General features: G+C 44.0%; 1 protein-coding gene across 1 annotated transcript; it reads right to left on the bottom strand.

The window, feature by feature from the left end:
* Nucleotides 1-724: 724 nt before the first annotated feature.
* Nucleotides 725-19,320, bottom strand: LOC116063251 (cytochrome P450 2J2-like). Its single transcript, XM_031318129.1, has 8 exons — nt 19,310-19,320; nt 17,363-17,417; nt 16,909-17,085; nt 11,591-11,732; nt 7,924-8,111; nt 7,748-7,840; nt 1,235-1,298; nt 725-900 (listed from the first exon to the last, which is right to left on the bottom strand). The coding sequence occupies exons 1-8, from the start codon at nt 19,318-19,320 to the stop codon at nt 725-727; spliced, it is 906 nt and encodes a 301-aa protein (XP_031173989.1).
* Between the last annotated feature and the right edge of the window lie 844 nt (nt 19,321-20,164).

The following is a 20,164-nucleotide window of genomic DNA, read 5'->3' as shown; positions in this document are numbered from 1 at the left end:
AGTGATTTTTAAAGTTACCCACTAAACCTTTATGCGGGGGATGGGCTTATCTGAAAATATGTATATATTGTGTTGCATTTTAACTAAATGTCAAGCTGCCCACTGGGAAAGTTCTCTGTGCTCCAGATGGCCAGTCCGTCATTGGATAGAAGTCCAAAATGTAACACCATACACATTTTTGAGATGTCACACAAATGTAATCTTTAATGAAAGAAAGCAGTAGCAATGTTTAAATAATATAGGTTAAATTCCAGTTAGTATTCAGAAATTCAAGAGGCTTTATTGCCATGCCATTTTGACACTATGACATTTCTGCATTTACTTTAAATGTGTCCATGTTCATGCTATGAGAATGTTTTATGGTAAGCAGTAAGCAAAGTACCTCATGTCTCCTTTGTAAATGAAAAATTTAAAATATTAAACAACTGAGCCAGGCTAAACCAAACTAGCCTTAAAGAAGGAGGCCCCAGAGGTGTCACAACCATGGTTTGGAGCCCACTGGGAAAGGTAACACCATGAAACAAAACTAAACTAAAAGTACAAAGAAACTAACTACATCACAGTTTTGCAGCCTGAAAAAGATATCGGCAGTGGACCATGACATGTCATCTATAATTAAAGCCAAATATCAATTGGATTTCACTAAACCCTGTCACCCTGTGACATAATCATGAGTAGTGATGACAGAAAAAAACGAATTGCTTTTTGTATTTTTTATGTACTCTTAGCGGGAGGTTACGCAGATTTCATATTCACGTGGCGCCAAAGTGATGCCAAAGCGAAAGTCCATCACAGGCTTGACCCCAGCAGGCATGGAGAAGGTGAAGTGCTGCATAAATGAGGTGAAGAAGAGGAAAAGATGCATCTTGGCCAGGCTCTCCCCAAGACATGCCCACTTACCTGAGACAGGAAAACAAACTTAAAGATTACTTTGACACACAGTTATGGCCCAGAAGTCAAACGAATTGAAGACAACATAGTCATTCTAAGGCCTTTATAGGAAGTAGAACTGCTGACTGTTCTGGTAACCGTTAGAAAATGTGTCCTGTATTAGTAGAGGAGTTATGATCCTTGGCCTCTATCTTATCTGTGTTCTCTCCTTGATCCTGAGAGTTTCCTCTGGGCCAATCTATAATCATTTTGTGAGGAGAACCTTAGTGTATTCTGGGTCAGGTTCCAGGCTCTTGTAAAACAGATAACGACACTAATAACACCAGAGATTGTTGCTCCTTACCAGTAGAGAAAGGGATGAAAGCAGCTCGCTTCACAAACTTGCCCTCCTTGTTCAGTTTACTGTCCTTGCAATGAGTTGCTTCTTCAAAGCTCGACAGTTAGCTCACAGTGTAAAGTTCTCCAAAAAAACACAAGGCATAACTTTTCTTGGGGTTCGACGAAGAAACTTTACTTTCCTTATACTGTAAAAGGACAAATAGTATCCAAGGCACCAATGTAGAAAGAAAAAATGCAGCAGAAGAAAACAGCACTGGCACTCTGCACTGCCCCACACTCAGTTGACTTCTGATGGAAATTTACAACTCAAAGTGAAACTTAAACTAAGGCTACTGCTGCTATTTAGCCAAAAGGGGGCGCTGCTACACACAGTTATGTTAAAAACTAAACTCTTTCTTAATTTACTTTAGAGAGGACAGAACACTCCCCGCCTGGTACAATAAATTTGTGCCACAAAAAACATTAAACAAGATTTAACACAAAGGCGATACAGAGAACATCTTTTTACTGTCCCTCAGATAAAAGAACAACCATCTCAGAGATTGGTCTCAGAAACACTTTCACAGTTCCTTCTTTTACTGTTTTTACTTCCGCCTTTCGAACCTTGTTGTCACTGCTGAGGAATGTTTTGATGACACGTCCCACTGGCCAGTCATTCCTGTGAGCTTGTTTTTCTTTGAGCAAAACAACATCTCCAAGTTTGATGTTGGGCTTGTCGTCTGTCCATTTCTGTCGACTCTGAAGAGTGGCAAGGTACTCCCCCCTCCATCTCTTCCAGAAGGTGTCTGCAAGACACTGAACTTGTTTCCATTGTTTTGTATGGAGCTCAGCTGGGTCAAAGTTGCCAGATGGGGCCGATAAAGCACTGGTCTTCTGAGTTAAGATCATTGCCGGTGTGAAAACAGTTGGCATGTCTGGGTCGGTAGACACTGGCACTAATGGTCTGGCATTTATTATTGCCATCACCTCAGCCATCAAGGTACTCAGTACTTCATGTGTGAGCCGAGTATGTACAGACTGAAGAAGCATGGCATCCAGGATCCGCCTGGCTATCCCGATGAGTCTTTCCCATGATCCACCCATGTGCGAGGAATGTGGGGGATTAAACTGCCATGTACAGTTTTTCTCCTGAAGGTAGCGGTTCAATGTAGCATCACTATGGTCGATTTTCAATTCTTTACAGGCACCCATAAAATTAGTGCCTCTATCAGAGCGAAGAAGCTTGGCAGGTCCACGTACTGAGAAAAATCTTCTCAATGCATTTATGAAGCTGGATGTGGACATGGATTCCACAAGCTCAATGTGCACAGCTCTTGTTGTCATGCATGTGAAAAGTACCGCCCACCTTTTATTGTCTGCACTGCCTCCCCTTGTGCGACGTGTCATCACTGTCCATGGACCAAAGACATCAAGTCCAACGTTGGTAAAGGGTGGCATTGATGAGAGCCTGTCAGCTGGTAAGTCTGCCATCTTTTGGATCTGTAGTGTTCCTCTGAGCTTACGACAGATTTGAAGATAACAGATGAGACCAGGCATTTGCTCCCGATGATCCATAGTCCTGCAGCTCTGATTGCTCCCTCTGTGATGTAACGTCCTTGGTGCACCACCTTCTCATGGTAGTATCTCACTAAGAGAGTAGCAATGTGATGAGTACGGGGAATAATAAGTGGGTGCTTTTCTTCTTTTGTCAGGTTGGCAGGTGCAAGGCGTCCTCCAACCCTAAGTAGTCCATCTTCATCAATGATGGGGTTGAGCTTTTTGAGTGGACTCTGCTTTGGTAATGTCTGTTTTATTTCCAGACATTTGTATTCTTCCTTGAAGATTTCTGACTGCACAGTGAGAATAATTACAACTTTTGCGCGACAGATCTCACTTGCGGTGCTTGCCTCAGTGTACCGCTTCCATCCATGACATTTTTTCTGATCTGAAGTCGTCTTGAATGATCTTGCCACACGGATAAGCAAAGCCATGGTGCGGCACAGAGTCATCCAATGAGAGAATCTTTCAAAGCGATGTGACTTTAACTGCATTTCTGAAGTTGTTGTGATCAAAGTCGTTACATCGGGTCATATCTCCACATCTACTTCAGGTTCCACTAGAGTAAAAATGTCAGTCTGTGCTGGCTCTGGGTTGGATTGTGTTAAGAATGATGGTCCCGAGAGCCAATTTGTATGTTGAAGGTGAGAAGCATGGATAGGTCTGGTGGCATGGTCTGCAGGATTGTTCTCTGTAGCGATGTAATGCCACTGTTCAGGATGTGAAGACTTACGGATGCGAGTCACTCTGTTTGCAACATATGTGTAAAATCTCCTAGTGCTGTTGGAAATGTATCCAAGGACGATCTTACTGTCTGTGTAGAATTTCACAGCATCCATGTTAATGTCTATCTCATCTCTGACTAGCTCATAAAGCTCCACAGCTAGAACAGCTGCGCACAACTCTAGTCGTGGGATGGTATGTGCGGGTCGTGGGGCTAGTTTGGATTTGCCCATAATGAATCCAACGTACTGCTGACCTTCACTGTCGATAGACCGTAAGTAGGCAACAGCTCCAATTGCTATTATGGAGGCATCCGAAAAGATGCACAGCTCTTTTCTTTGGGCAGAGGACTGTGGGAACGGAACATAGCACCTTGCTATCTGGAGATGTTGGAGATATTTCAATGATTCTTTCCACCTACTCCATTCCTCCTTCTTTTCTGAAGGAAGTGGTTCATCCCAGTCATTCTGCTCAGCTGAGAGTTCACGAAGGAGAGCTTTTCCCTGCATTGTTATAGGAGCCACAAATCCTAAAGGGTCATACAAACTGTTGACTGTGGCCAAAACACCTCTCTTAGTGTATGGTCTTTCCTCTTGAGACACTTTGAATGTGAAACTGTCTGTTTCCAGGTTCCACAGGACCCCCAAGCTGCGCTGTAAAGGGAGATCATCTGAGCTGAGGTCCAAATCTTTCAGATCCTTGGCCCGCTCATCAGCTGGAAAGGCTTCCATAACCTTGTGACTGTTGGATGCTATCTTGTGCAATTTCAGGTTGGAGTCAGCTAGCATCTTCTGTGATCTTGTTAGGATGTCAATCGCTTCTTCAGGGGTTGGTGCAGATGCAAGTCCATCATCAACATAAAAATGTCTTACAACAAACTGCTTGGCATCAGCGCCATGCTCTCTCTCACCCTCTGCTGCAGCGCGCCTCATGCAGTAAATAGCCACGGCTGGTGAGGGGCTATTTCCAAACACATGGACTTTCATTCTGTAGTCCCTCACCTTCTTACTGAGATCGTTGTCTTCATACCAAAGGAACCTGAGGTAGTCTCTGTGGTCTTCGTGTACAACAAAACAATAAAACATTTGCTGTACATCAGCTGTGAATGCAATAGGTTCTTTTCTGAAACGTAGAAGAACCCCCAAGAGGCTGTTGTTCAAATCAGGGCCACTAAGCAGCACTTTGTTTAAGGGCACTCCTTCATATTCAGCACTTGAATCAAATACCACTCTTAGCTGGTCAGGTTTTTGAGGGTGATATACGCCGAATGACGGTAAGTACCAGTGTTCTTCATGTTTCTTTAGTGGAGGAGCAGGCTCTGAATGCTCATTTTCCAACATTTTCTGCATGAAGTCAACGTACTGCTTCCTCATGTCAGGTTTTCTGTCCAGTGTTTTCCTGAGAGAATAAAGACGCTTCATTGCTTGCTCTCTGTTACTTGGAAGGCACTGTCTGGTGGAGCGGAATGGTAATGGCGCCACCCAACTGTTTGCTTCGTTTTGATAGACTTCTCTGTCCATTATGTCAAGAAAAACCTGATCATCCACTGAAAGCGCTGGTTTTTCATCTTCCCTGGTTCTTTCAAAAACAGCAGATCCCAGCATGTCTATACTACTGCTAAGGCACTCTTCCTGTGTACAAGAAGCTGGAGAACAGCCGAGATGTGATGACATGTGGCTGAGAGTTTCCTTCACCAAGATTTTGTTTGGGCATGGGCTAAAAAAAGATGTGCGGCCATTACTGAGCACATGTGTTTTCATGACATTAACACTTGATGGCTTGTGAGTTGTTCCTAGGCAGATGTCACCCACGATGACCCATTCCAGGTCTAGCCTTTGCGCATAAGGAGCACTGTGGGGTCCGTTAATTTGCTCTCTCACCTTGTGCACCCGCAGGATGTCTCTCCCCAAGAGTATGAGGATGGGAGCATCTGGATCCACAGGAGGAATCCTACCAGCAACTCGCTGTAGGTGTGGGTGACAACGTGCCACCTCAGGAGATGGGATCTCTGTGCGGTTATCAGGAATCATGTCACATTCTATTAAACTTGGTAGTGGCAGTTGTATTTTGCCATCCATGGATTCGATCATCAAGTTTGTAGCTCTTCTGCCCACTACTTTGGTTACCCCTGAGCAAGTTTTCAGTGTGTATGGGTCTGATGAGGTTGTAATGTTAAAAAGATGAAAGAATTCTGATTTAGCAAGTGACTTGTTACTCTGCTCATCTAACACCGCGTACATTTTCTTTGCTTCCTCTCTTTTACACTCCAGACATTTAAGTGTCACTCTGCAGTCTTTTGCCATATGCTGTACTGACCCACAACATCTGAAACAAATATGGTTCTCCTTCAGGAATGATTTTCTCTCGTCAATATGTTTAGCTCTGAAGCTCCTGCATTTTTTTAGTGGGTGGGGCTTTTTATGTATGGGACATAGTTTATCAGGACTTTCCATAATCTTCTCACCAGAACTACACTGGATAGTCAAAGAATCTTGTGGAACATCTGTTTTGTGCACAGTCACAGAAGCTCTGTTGCCACTTCTTGTGTATTTCTCAGTTTTGAAGCTCTGGGTGCTGGAGGATGTAAAGGCAAAACTGGGGTCGTTTTTCACTCGTGCTTGTTGTCTTACAAAGTTGGAGAAGCAACGAAAAGGGGGAAATGCGACTCCATTGTCATCCTTATATTTGGATCCTGTGGCAACCCATCTCTCTTGCAAGCTATAAGGTAGCTTCTCGACGATGGGATTTACTCCACGAGCTGTGTCCAAATATGACAAGCCTGGTAAATATCCTCCCTCTTTTGCACACTCTAGCTCCTGAAGAATGTCACCTAACTCCCTTAGCCTGACATTATCTTTGTTGGTGAGTTTAGGGAAATCTTCAACCTTTTTCAGCAGAGCTTGTTCTACTGCTTCTGATGACCCGTAACATTCTTCTAGTCTTTGCCAGACTAAGTTGAGTGCTGCTGTTGGATTGAACACATGCACAGAGCGGATCCTCTTTGCCTGCTCTGCAGACTCCTCACCAAGCCATTTTGTTATCAAATCCAACTCTTCCCTCGATGAAAGGTTGAGATCTTGGATGGCACTTTGGAATGAGGCCTTCCATGCCCAGTAATTCTCAGGGCGGTCGTCAAATTTCAGGAGACCTGCACTCAACATTTCCCTGCGAATCAGATACTTTGTTATGTCTTGCACACCTTGAGTCTCGGATAAAGGCTTCCTTTGAGGATGAAATGACTCTCCTGCTGGTTCCGGGTAATAAAGTTTATTGTCAACTTCCGCTTTTTGTTGTGGTTGTTTGACATTAGCTTTTCTGCTATCAACATCTCTGTTTTTCTCATAATGATGCGTAGCTGCGTCCTTCATGGCCATTTCACACTGCGCACGTGCCACCTTGTGGCAGCCTTGTGGATCAACCTTAAATGGAAATTCCCCAGAGTGTGCTCTTGAGTGTTGCCTGACATATTCAGAGGTGCGTTGAGCTGAACTGATAGGCAACTCTAATAACTCTGGACTAAGTTCACTCTTGATAGACTTATCATCTTCTTCATATGCAGCAGCTTCAGCTGTTGCAGCAGCAACAGCCTTCTGACTTTTTAATATATGGAGACTTGTTTCAAGGTCAGCTTTCTGCTTTATGATTCTAGCTTCTTCTTCTGCAAAGGACAGTTCAGCACGGGCAGCCTCTGCCTTAGCCCGAGCTTTTATCGCTGAGGAGCTAGCTGTGGAGGCTCCACTTGACTGTCTTGAAGTACGTGACTGTACCGACTTTGCACATGCATCAGCACTTTGATTAGCTTCTTTCTGTTTTTCTACAGTCACATTCTGAGAAGATGGCTGTTGCTGCACATAACCTTGTTCAATTGTGCCCGCCGTGCGCTTGTCCTTTTACTTTACTGTCCTTGCAATGAGTTGCTTCTTCAAAGCTCGACAGTTAGCTCACAGTGTAAAGTTCTCCAAAAAAACACAAGGCATAACTTTTCTTGGGGTTCGACGAAGAAACTTTACTTTCCTTATACTGTAAAAGGACAAATAGTATCCAAGGCACCAATGTAGAAAGAAAAAAATGCAGCAGAAGAAAACAGCACTGGCACTCTGCACTGCCCCACACTCAGTTGACTTCTGATGGAAATTTACAACTCAAAGTGAAACTTAAACTAAGGCTACTGCTGCTATTTAGCCAAAAGGGGGCGCTGCTATACACAGTTATGTTAAAAACTAAACTCTTTCTTAATTTACTTTAGAGAGGACAGAACATTCAGAAAGTGTCCTGGATTAAAGGTGTCGGATGTCTCCCACTCATTCTTGTCGAACAGCACCGAGGTCAGATTGGGGATTATCAAGACTCCCTGGTGATTGGCATTGTTATGACAATTCATACAGATGCAACGTGGTATGGATGTGACAATAGCAATTGCATTCGAGAACTGACCTTTGGGATTGTGTAGCCTCCCAGCTGGATGTCCCTGTCGGTAACACGAGGCAGGCTGAGAGGAATTACGTTGCCAAACCTCTGGATCTCTTGTAAAACAGCATCGGTGTAGGGCAGGTTTGCACGATCTTCCATGGATGGCTGTCTGGACTGTCCAATCACTCTGTCTATCTCAGCCTGGACCTTTGCTGTGCAACAGGAAGGGAACAGACAGAAGTTGAAACAGTATTTCATCAACAATGCGAAAGACTCATGGAGAGATAAAGCATAATGTAGCACTGCCACGTTAGTGAATAGAAAGATTTGTCTTCCTTTTGATTTGCAACCCTGAACCATTCATAAGAGAATTTACAGTAGTTTTTACAGGAAGATGTTTGTTGTACAAAATTTGTCAGAAATGTGAAGGGCCCTGGCGATTACACAATATTTGTCACCTTGGGAGTATAAGTAGTTACATTATGTATCTAATTTCACACATACACAATTACCACAAATACATTTGTTTGGTGTCACCAATTTTCACATTATTGAGTAAAAAGAGCTTTGTTGGTTGGTCAGTGACGTGTTCCTACCAAGGTTATAATCGTTAACGAAAACGAACGAAATAACGAAAACTAAGTGGGAAAAAACATTGTCGTTAACTGAAATAAATAATAATGCCATAAATGAAATAATAATAAAAACGAGGCATTACAAAAAAACGATAACTAAACTAAAACTGTAATGTCTGTTTGCAAAACTAACTAAAATTAAAGCTGCAAGCAGCGTTGGACGGGCCCTCACGCCTCTGCGTGCGTCCGGGTTACTGGCGGACGCCGCTTCTTGCGACTGTGCATTTGCGCGGCACTCAGACACTGCAAACCGTCACCAATGAAAAGGGAAGTCCCTGCTGAGTTCAATGATACCTCACAAGAGACTCTACATCCTACAGTTTATTAGCTGTGAAAGGGGGCATGGTCAAAGCATAGGGGTTGGGGCAAACCTTTACCAATAAAAAAGGAAGTCTCTGCTGAGCTCATTGATACCTCACATTAGCCTGGCTCCGCCCTCCTACTTACTTCCGCTCAATTTTCATTTCCCTTCAGTACTCCGTCTGGGTTTGCGGTATATTTTTGGTGTGGTAAATAGTGGCTGAGAACGATGACGTTGAGGACGTGCACTAGAAAGATGCGAGCGAAGCCATTCGGTCCGTTGTGGCAGCAACGCTGCCGAATATCCAGAAGTTAAAGCCTGAGCAAGAACAATCTTTGCTGAGTTGTGTTGGTGGCCATGATATTGTGGCCCTCCTCCCCACGGGGTTCAGGAAAAGTTTGATTTTCCAGCTCGCTCCGTTAGTGGTGAAGGAGTTGGCTAAGGCTAACGCTAGCGATGCTAATGCTAAATATAAGCCGATAGTTGTTGTCGGTCTCCCCTCTTGTTGCACATGCGCATGACATACGTCACGACCAAACGTTAGCGATTGGTTATGGCAGATCCAGAGTGGCTCTGGGCAGATCCAATAGTTTTAAACTTCAACAGAGTACCTGCCTTCAAGGAAATTAACACTTGTCAATGGAGAGAGGCCAGACTCTCTGTACAAATGAAATGTACAGAGTATATGTCCTCAGGCCTGGACTCTTGTTGATTGTGGGAAATTTCAAGCAGATATGACAATGTACACAGTAGTTACAGCCACTTTCTCGTTCATCGCTAAACATTCAAAATGGCCGCCACGCCACGCCCACACCGTTTGACGAAACTTTCTTTTAATAACTTTTCATCTTTAAGGTGTTGAGATGGTACAGACCAAATTTGAAACCCATCGGATGGAATCTCTAGGAGGAGTTCGTTAAAGTATAGCACCTTGACTTTTAGGCCTACTTCCTGTTGCCACTAGGGGGCGCTATGACTTTGAGTCAATTGTGTCAGGTAAATGTCCTCAGAGTTAGTCTTATGAATCATGAAAGGTTTTGAGCCAATTGGACAATATACACTTGAGTTACACCCACTTCCTGTTTCAATGGCGAAACGCACAGAATGGCCATCCCGCCATGGCCATGCCCTATGACGAAAAGTTTTTCTTTTAATAACTTTTCATCTTTAACTTCTTAAGATGGCACAGACTAAATTTGAAGTTGATCAGATGAAATCTCTAGGAGGAGTTTGTTAAAGTACGACATGTGGAAATGGCCAAAATCGCACTAATTTCAAACTTTCAAGTCAAAATGGCGGACTTCCTGTTGAGTTCAGGGTATGGCTCCAATGACGTTTATTGTACGTCTTGACATGCTACATATGTGTACCAAGTTTCGTGAGTCTACGTTAAATGTACTGCAGGGGCTCAATTTCTTTAATTGTGTAAGGGGCGCTAGCGAGACATTTTTGTGTGCCTATTCCCGAAACCCTTAAAATACGTACATTTTCACCAGTCTTGATGCGCCTGCCAATTTTGGTGAGTTTTTGAATATGTTAACCCCTCAAAAAGGCAATTCATTTGCCGTAATAATAATAATTCCTTCAGTTTCAATAGGGCCTTCGCCGCTGTCGGCTCTCGGGCCCTAATAAAATAAAATTATCGAGTAAATGTCCTCAGTTTTCATCTTTGTCGATGTCTTTCATAGAGCAAATAACATTATATCTTTCCGACCATGACATTTCCCGTAGACATAATAGTTTCGGACTGGGAACCCAGAAATTCCACGTCAAATTGAACACAACATGTCCGTGCCCCTCGCCTGGCATCATAGCGGTACCGAAAGTCGGAAGAAAGCGGCAGTCCTATTTGATTATGACTGTGTCAGATAAAAGCAAGTGCCTTGCAGTGGAAGGTGGTAAAATATGTGGACAATTTATTACAGGGAAAAATCCCACGAATTTGAAAGTACATTTGAGATGCGCACACAAGCTAGGAGGCTAACCTAGCTTACCTTAACAAGGTAAAGGAGAACGCAAAGCCCCCTTTCCCCGAAACAGAAGCTAACCCCGGTACAGGGCATAGATGTATGGGTACAGGGCCAGGCAGCATGACAGAGACAACAGCAGGACAGAGAACACTACAGGAGGGCTTTCACCGGCGACCCGATAGCTGCTGGTTGGTAAATACGCAGGAACACCAAAAGCAGGAGGAAGCGTGGGTTAATATGTGGATTGATACTGGGATGTCTACACAACTGTGTGAGTCGATTGACTTCAAAAAGTTCACCACTTTACTCGAACCAAAGTTCAAAACACCTGTTCATGTATGTCTTCTTTAGTCTGTTGGCTATTTAGGTTTTTTTCCTGGAACACGTCACTTACACATTTTGCACTTACTGCGGCGTCTTGTGTAGACTGTTTACATATTTATGACCTTATGTAGGCTACATTTTATGTACTGGTGTTATTGTTGAATACATTGTGAATACATATTTCTAAAATTGTATGATGTTTTTGTTGAGTTATTATTACACAATACTTGTTCTGACCTTTTTGAATCCCCTGACAAATAACCCATATTACAAAAAAAGACTAAGACTAAAACTAATAAAAACTAAACTAAAACTAAGCATTTTCAAAAAATAAAAACTAAACTAGCAAACCCACTTTAAAAACTAATTAAAACTGAACTGAATTTGAAAACAAAAAGTCAAAACGAAATAAAAATAAAAACTAATGAAAAATGCAAAACTATAATAACCTTGGTTCCTACCTTGAATCTCGGGGTACTTTGCCATGTAGAGGAAAGCCCAGCGCAGGGTGGTGGATGTGGTCTCAGAGCCGGACACAAACAGATCCATGACACACATAACCAGGTTTTCCTCATCAAAAGCATTGCCACCCTGCCCATTTCTCTGATAATATATACAAACACATGTGTTAGAACATGCTGAGTTTAATTTAGAACAACTACATGTCAGCGCTATTACAGCCTGTGCTATAATAATGTATGATGGTTACTTAAAGTGTCAGTTCACCCCAAAATAAAAAATACATATTTTTCCTCTTATCTGTAGTGGTATTTATCAATCCAGATTGTGTTGGTGTGAGTTTCCTAGTGTTGAAGATATTGGCCATTTTATCTTCTGTAGAATATAATGGAACTACGCCACTCAGTTTGTGGTGCTCAAAGCGGCAAAACAATTTTTTTGAAAGACTAAACAGCAATGTCTCTTTCCTTACTCAAGATAAGCCACAGACCTGGTTTTGAGTAGTTTCATGGAGGAAATGTATATCAAATGTTTAGCGCTTTGAGCACGTCAAGCCGAGTGCCAATAATGGTCGTTATCTCCAACACTGGGCAACACACCAAAACATTTTAAATTGATAAACAGCACTAAGGTAAGATAAGATTTTTTATTTTGGGGTGAACTGTTCCTTGAAGTAAGTACAGTAAAAGTAAAGAAAAAGCCTTTAATCTATGCTTGTACCTTGAAAAATATTTAAAACTCTTTGCTTTGTTAGATTACCAGGAGTGTATGCTGTTGGAAATAAGGCATTAAAAGATAGTGTCGTTATGCAGAGGCCGTCACTTTTCATCACATACCAGCAAGAAATGGTGCGACAAAACATCAAGTCAGTGCAACACATTAAAGACTGTATTTTCTTATGGTTTTGTGTGTAAGTGACTGATGGGAACAACAAGCTTTGAAATTAGTCCAGTATTTAGCAAGAATGTGGTGACCGGGCTGCGAACCGGGCTGCAAATCTGACAGGCAAAGTGTCTGACAACATTATGGAAAGGACCCCTCCAGAGATAGACCTTTTTTAAAGAGTAAAATCCTCTTTTTTTTAACCAGAAACAGCTCCAAGATCACTATCGCTAAGCCAACCAGACTCAAGCAATGCTTTTAGTGTTATGGTTTTGGGATTTTCTGTTACCAGTTTGTTTATTTCTGTTGTCTTTATTGTTTATTTGTTCATGTTCCCTGTGTTTGTATTTTCTGTATATTTCTGTTCAGTTATCTCCTGGTTTATTGTATATTTTTTGGTTAATTCCTGTATTCTGTGTTCTGTGTGTCAAGTCTCTGTGTTTAGGTCGTTTCATGTTTCCTGTCTGTTATTCTGGTTTCCTGTTTTATTTTGATAGTCTGTTTTCTGTCCTGTCTAGTTTTACTTTTTGCCTTTGTTGATTGTCCTGCCCCGCCCTGATGTGTTTCACCTGACGTGCAGCTCTCCTGTTCCCGGGCTGATGTGCAGCTCTCCTGATCCCGGGCTGGCGTGCAGCTCTCCTGATCCCGAGCTGGCGTGCAGCTCTCCTGATCCCGAGCTGGCGTGCAGCTCTCCTAATTCCGAGCTGGCGTGCAGCTCTCCTGACTCCGGGCTGGCGTGCAGCTCTCCTGACTCCGAGCTGGCGTGCAGCTCTCCTGACTCCGAGCTGGCGTGCAGCTCTCCTGACTCCGAGCTGGCTAGCAGCCCACCTGAATGCAAGCTGGCTAGCGATCCCCCTGAGTCCCGGCTAGCTAGCGATCCCCCTGAGTCCCGGCTAGCTAGCGATCCCCCTGAGTCCCTGCTAGCTAGCGATCCCCCTGATTCCCCGCTAGCTAGCATCTCCCCAGAATCCAGGCTAGCTAGTAGCCTTCCTGTGCCCCGGCTAGCTAGTAGCCTTCCTGTGCCCCGGCTAGCTAGCAACCTTCCTGTGCCCCGGCTAGCTAGCAACTCCCCTGATTCTCTGCTAGCTAGCAACTCCCCTGATTCCCTGCTAGCTAGCATCTCCCCTGAATGCAGGCTAGCTAGCAGCCTTCCTGTGCCTCGGCTAGCTAGCAACCTCCCTGATTCTCTGCTAGCTAGCAACTCCCCTGATTCCCTGCTAGCTAGCATCTCCCCTGATTCCCTGCTAGCTAGCATCTCCCCTGAATCCAGGCTAGCTAGCAGCCTTCCTGAGCCCCGGCTAGCTAGCATCTCCCCTGAATGCAGGCTAGCTAGCAGCCTTCCTGTGCCCCGGCTAGCTAGTAGCCTTCCTGTGCCCCGGCTAGCTAGCAACCTCCCTGATTCCCTGCTAGCTAGCATCTTCTCTGAATCCAGGCTAGCTAGCAGCATTCCTGAGCCCCGGCTAGCTAGCATCTCCCCTGAATGCAGGCTAGCTAGCAGCCTTCCTGTGCCCCGGCTAGCTAGTAGCCTTCCTGTGCCCCGGCTAGCTAGCAACCTCCCTGATTCCCTGCTAGCTAGCATCTTCTCTGAATCCAGGCTAGCTAGCAGCATTCCTGAGCCCCGGCTAGCTAGCATCTCCCCTGAATGCAGGCTAGCTAGCAGTCTTCCTGAGCCCCGGCTAGCTAGCAACCTCCCTGAGCCACAGCTAGCTAGCAACCTCCCTGATTCCCTGCTAGCTAGCATCTTCTCTGAATCCAGGCTAGCTAGCAGCATTCCTGAGCCCCGGCTAGCTAGCATCTCCCCTGAATGCAGGCTAGCTAGCAGCCTTCCTGTGCCCCGGCTAGCTAGTAGCCTTCCTGTGCCCCGGCTAGCTAGCAACCTCCCTGATTCCCTGCTAGCTAGCATCTTCTCTGAATCCAGGCTAGCTAGCAGCATTCCTGAGCCCCGGCTAGCTAGCATCTCCCCTGAATGCAGGCTATCTAGCAGTCTTCCTGAGCCCCGGCTAGCTAGCAACCTCCCTGAGCCACAGCTAGCTAGCAACCCCCTTGACTCCCTGCTAGCTAGCATCTCCCCCGAATCCAGGCTAGCTAGCAGCCTTCCTGAACCCCGGCCCGCTAGCAACTTCCCTGAGCCCCAGCTAGCTAGCAGCTTTATTGATCCCCGGCTGGCTAACAGCCTCTCTGAGCCCCGGCTAGCTAGCAGCCTTCCCAAGCCCCAGCTAGCTAGCAGCCTTCAAAAGCCCCGGCTAGCTAGCAGCCTCCCTGAGCCCCAGCTAGCTAGCAGCCTCCCTGAGCCCCAGCTAGCTAGCAACCTCCCTGAGCCCCTGCTAGCTAGCAACAACCCTGATTCCCTGCTAGCTAGCATCTCTCCTGAATCCAGGCTTGCTAGCAGCCTTCCTAGAGTCCCCGAGCTCCTTAGTGTCCCCAAGCTGCCCAGTGTCCCAGCACTGCCCAGCTTCCCCGAGCTTCCTAGTGTCCCCGAGCTCCTTAGTGTCCCCGAGCTCCTTAGTGTCCCCGAGCTCCTTAGTGTCCCCAAGCTGCCCAGTGTCCCAGCACTGCCCAGCTTCCCCGAGCTTCCTAGTATCCCAGACCTCCCTAGGGTCCCCAAGCTGCCCAGTGTCCCAGCACTGCCCAGGTTCCCCGAGCTTCCTAGTGTCCCCAAGCTGCCCAGTGTCCCAGCACTGCCCAGCTTCCCCGAGCTTCCTAGTATCCCCAAGCTTCCTAGTATCCCCGAGCTGCCCAGTGTCCCAGCACTGCCCAGCTTCCCCGAGCTTCCTAGTGTCCCCGAACTCCCTAGAGTCCCCGAGTTCCCTAGTGTCCCAGCACTGCCCAGCTTCCCCGAGCTTCCTAGTGTCCCCGAACTCCCTAGAGTCCCCGAGTTCCCTAGTGTCCCAGCACTGTCCAGCTTCCCCGAGCTCCCTAGTGTCCCCGAGCTCCCTAGTGTCCCCGAGCTCCCTAGTGTCCCCGAGCTTTTCCTAGAGTTTCCTAGAGTCCCCGAGTTTCCTAGAGTCCCCGAGTTTCCTAGAGTCCCCGAGTTTCCTAGTGTCCCAAGGCGGTCCTTTATCCAGGATCCCCGGCTGGCTAGCAGCAGCCTCCCTGAATCCGAGCTAGCTAACAACCCACCTGAGCCTAGGTTAGCTAGCAGCCTCCCTAGTTCCTGGCTGGTGTCCAGCCCCCCTGAACTGGCTATAGCCGCCCCTGAGACCGCCCCTGAGACTTTGCCGGTCCCCGGCACCCCTGTGACCGCCCCTGTGACCACCCCTGTGACCGCCCCGGACTCTGCCTCCCCCGGACTCTGCCTCCCCCGGACTCTAGTCGCCCCTTTTGGGTTGTTTTTTGTTATGGCCGTCTGGTATCCGCCCTTGAGGAGGGGGCTCTGTTATGGTTTTGGGATTTTCTGTTACCAGTTTGTTTATTTCTGTTGTCTTTATTGTTTATTTGTTCATGTTCCCTGTGTTTGTATTTTCTGTATATTTCTGTTCAGTTATCTCCTGGTTTATTGTATATTTTTTGGTTAATTCCTGTATTCTGTGTTCTGTGTGTCAAGTCTCTGTGTTTAGGTCGTTTCATTATTCCTGTCTGTTATTCTGGTTTCCTGTTTTATTTTGATAGTCTGTTTTCTGTCCTGTCTAGTTTTACTTTTTGCCTTTGTTGATTGTCCTGCCCCGCCCTGATGTGTTTCACCTGTCGTGTCACCTGTTCCTCATTTGTTCAGTACCTTGTACCCCTTGTATTTAACCCCTGTGTTCCCTTTGTCTCTTGTCAGATCGTTTTGTATTCCCCCATGTGTCAGTGTGTGTGTCTCTTCGTCAGTCTCTCCTTTTTCTCCCCGGTTTTAGTTTTTGCCTGCAGCTCACAGAACTCCTTGTCTGGTTTTTGTTTTTTGAGAGAATTAAATCTTTGAGTTTCAACGCTGCTCCTGCCTGCCTCTCTCTCTCTCTGCGTTTGGGTCCTCTATTCCTCACTCAACACAACATTTAGCGTGCATGTAAATCGGTAAATGATGTTAATTTCAATCAAACCAAAGTGGTGATTGTTGGAAAAGTGGAAAGACAAACCACTTTTGGTAGTTTTATTTTGTGTCCGTCGACTTGAATGAAGTGTATTTTACGATGATAAAATCACTGTTTATTTAAATGGAGGCTGGTGGCTTTTTGCGATAGCAATTTTAGGAACATAAATTGAGGGTGCGCAATTGCCCAATAACTTCCATTGTAGCTTGTTTCGCTGACTCCCGACAGCAGCAATCTTGCTTAATACCAATGTCAAAGATTGTTGTTCCCATCAGTCACTTAGACACAAAAACAGGAAAATAGGGTCCAGGTTGAAAAAAAAACGATGTTACCCTTGAAAGTGCAAAACAAAACAGATATGACGTTCACAGGAACTGAACACAGCATCTTTATGAACAAGTATAAGAAAAAAATCTAGTGCCAATCACCATCTGAATCTCATTCAGGTAGCAGTCGATGTAGTCTCTTTGGTCTGAGGGATCCCAGTTCTGTCTGTGCTCCTTAATCTCCTCTCTAATGAAGTCATTTGTACTGTTCCAGATGTGCTTGGCTGTCTGGTGTGGCCCCGGCAAACGTCTCATCAGCAGAGGGAATGAGTTGTAAAGCTGCAAAGTAGTTTAGAACAATAACATACTGATAAGGCATTTCAGAATAAAATACATTTTATATCTGGGACATGCAATACCAAATATTAAAATCCTATTTACAAATCAGCTCATGTGCATCTTACATATTTTCCATCTTGAGCTGCGTGTACTACATATTACATACCTGTGACCAAAAGCCACTAGCATGAATGGTAAACACAATGAGGGATGTACAGTATTGCACAACAATGGTACACAGCATTACAATTTCATCAAAAGCTTTAAAATGCTGTACCTGTGCCCAAATGGAGACTTCAATTTCGAGACCTTTGCCAAACCATTTCATCAGTCTGGATCATTCATCCAGGCTGCTTGTGTGACCAGTAGTAACTACAAACTGCTCCTAATCAAGTCATGATCATTTTATAATAGTGAGCAAGTAGAAATGACAGATTTTTGGGTAAACTAAATCATAGTCTTACATATCACTGTTTCTAAAACAGGGCTTTTTTCTGGACTACTTTAGAAAAAAAAAAAAAAAAAAAAAAAGGTGAAAACTGAGAGTATACCCACTTCTCCAGGGACCACTACACCACTGTCACTTGCCTACAATCAAATCCATAGATATAAAACACTTCATGCATAAGTTAGTTGAAACGTGTATTATCACCACACCAGAGTAGTCCTGCATTGCCAGACCTTGGCATGCAAAAAAAACGGGCAATAAAATCTAAACAAATACATGATACAGACAGAAGCACAGACATTTACAGAGCCCTATGGAGAAAAGGCATAACATCCACAGTGGATGGTTTTAGTCCAATCCACCTCTATTCCATAACTCTTCCAGCTGTGTTAAAGACACGCTCGCTGCTATTGCTGCTGGCGGATATATATATTAATGAATACTTTTGCTTGAGACATGTCTTGAAACAATGAATCAATTAACCCAGTAGTTGTCAATTTATTTGCTTGTAGTTTGTCCACCGGCCCTCTGAATTTAATTCAGGTAACAGTCAATAAAGTCTCGAAGCATCAAGCAGCCACAGCCACAATCCAGGTACCACCACAATCCAAGGAAATCTGCCATGCGAGAAAGCACAAGGACTCCAACGAAGAAGCTAAATTAGAGATTTCCAACCTTTTCCTTTAGGGCCTCCATTTTGTTTTGTCAAGCCCCTCACCCCCTAAAATCGCATTCGAACCCAGCCTGGCCGCACTATTTGAAATGGTCTAGAAGTGCAACGGTATTGGTATCTAAGATCCTCGTATTAATAATAGCAAACTAAAAACAAAACTTAATATTGAAATACAATAAAATGCTAAATAAAACAATCAAAAGGCCATCCAATTAAAACTAGACAAAATGATGAATTGATTAATGTGGACAATAATCAGCAGATCAGTTAACCATTGTGTGTTGTTCGGGTCTGTGGGACCCATTTTCAATGTTTGCTAAAAGAAAAATGATGCTATTGTTATTTCATCTAACTCAAAGTCATTGGCCTTGGCTCATTTTCTGTGAAGAACATAAAAAATAACTTATTTTCAATGACTGCACATGGTACACCCCCCCTACACATAACTATTACATATGAGGTGTTCGGGTCTACTTGACCCGAGTGTATTTAAATGTAGGTGCTATGAAACTACAAACTGTTGTCTTTCTGCACCTGCTATTCCCACACAAAGTTACACAATTGTAACATTTCAAGTACTTTCACCTGTTCTGATTAAGTTCTAAGAAATAAGCACCAATAATGATCAAAAATATTGTTTCTATTTTTTTTTTAACCTTTTTTATAATTGAATTTCCTTGTTTTCTCACAAAAAAACAAAAATGATCATATGATCATAAATGTGATCTCACAGGGGTAAATGGCAAATATGAACTATAAATGATGTATATATCACTGGTAATTGAGCTAAAGTAAACATCTGTTCAAATCAAGTATTTTTACATAAATTGTTATGGCTGTATTGATTTAAAAGCCTAATAATGTGGTGGGTCCACCAACCCGGGAACATTGGCTGTGTAACAAAAATATGAACACCATACAAAGGTTAATAGTCAAAATAGTAGTTTGTTGCTGCCCTATATTTGTCACCTGTAATGAATTTTTTTGCTAATTTTGAAAAGTGATTATTTCTTTGTGTGTGAATTAAATTTCCACACATACATATGTTGCTATCATAGTGTGTTAATGTGTGTGTTTGTGTCCTCTAGCTTCCAGTGACCGACTCTGTTCTCATCTTGACGTTGTCCCTGTCTGAGTAGGGACGTGCTTTACACTTACATGGAAAAGGTTCAAAACCAACATGAAACTAGTCATTGTCATTTAATATTATACCAACGGAACATCCATGTAAATAAATAATCTGTGTTTTGCCTAGTGCATAGTAGAAATCAGTGTACCATTTAAAGGTTACCACACACACACACACACACACACACACACACAGTATTCAGTTTCTCAGAGTCAGTTTGAGAAATTAATGGTCAAAGTTTTTATATTTTTTTTTAAGTGATAAAATGCTGTTTTGGTGATTTTGGTGATGCGATTTTCAAAAAGTGTCCTGTATCTGCGGCCACATGGGAGACAAGTGAAAAATAGGTTTAAGGGGGTGTCCAGGGTCATGTGCTATAAATCAGAGAGGTTGGGGTTGGAAGATCAATGATTTTGTTAACAGTGTGTGCAGTACAAGACAGCTTGTTCTTGTTGGAGATAGCTAGCATCGTGAGGATGACAGTTACACTGACAGGGTGTCCAAATGTGAATGCACTCGTAAAATTATTCTTAATGGCATTCTTTGTTATAGCTTAGGTTTGTGTCTTTGATGTGCTCTTATCTAACACTGCTCTCTTTGCGTTCATTTTACAACACAAGAATCATGACTCTTCTTGCTTCTTTAACACACTGTGGGAATACTGTGGGCACACTGGGCATACTGTGGACAGTGTGGACAGTTGAGTCTACTTCATTCAAAGAATCATGTTAACTTCTAAATATTCACAAAACAAGAACTTTCCCGTATCATCCTCAGTCAGATGGTCTCATTGACTACAAAGAACCATATGAAAGTGCAGCTTTAAGAA

Source organism: Sander lucioperca, chromosome 2 (assembly GCF_008315115.2).
Source record: "Sander lucioperca isolate FBNREF2018 chromosome 2, SLUC_FBN_1.2, whole genome shotgun sequence".
NCBI classification, from domain to species: domain Eukaryota; kingdom Metazoa; phylum Chordata; class Actinopteri; order Perciformes; family Percidae; genus Sander; species Sander lucioperca.
This window is presented reverse-complemented; position numbering and strand designations above follow the sequence as displayed.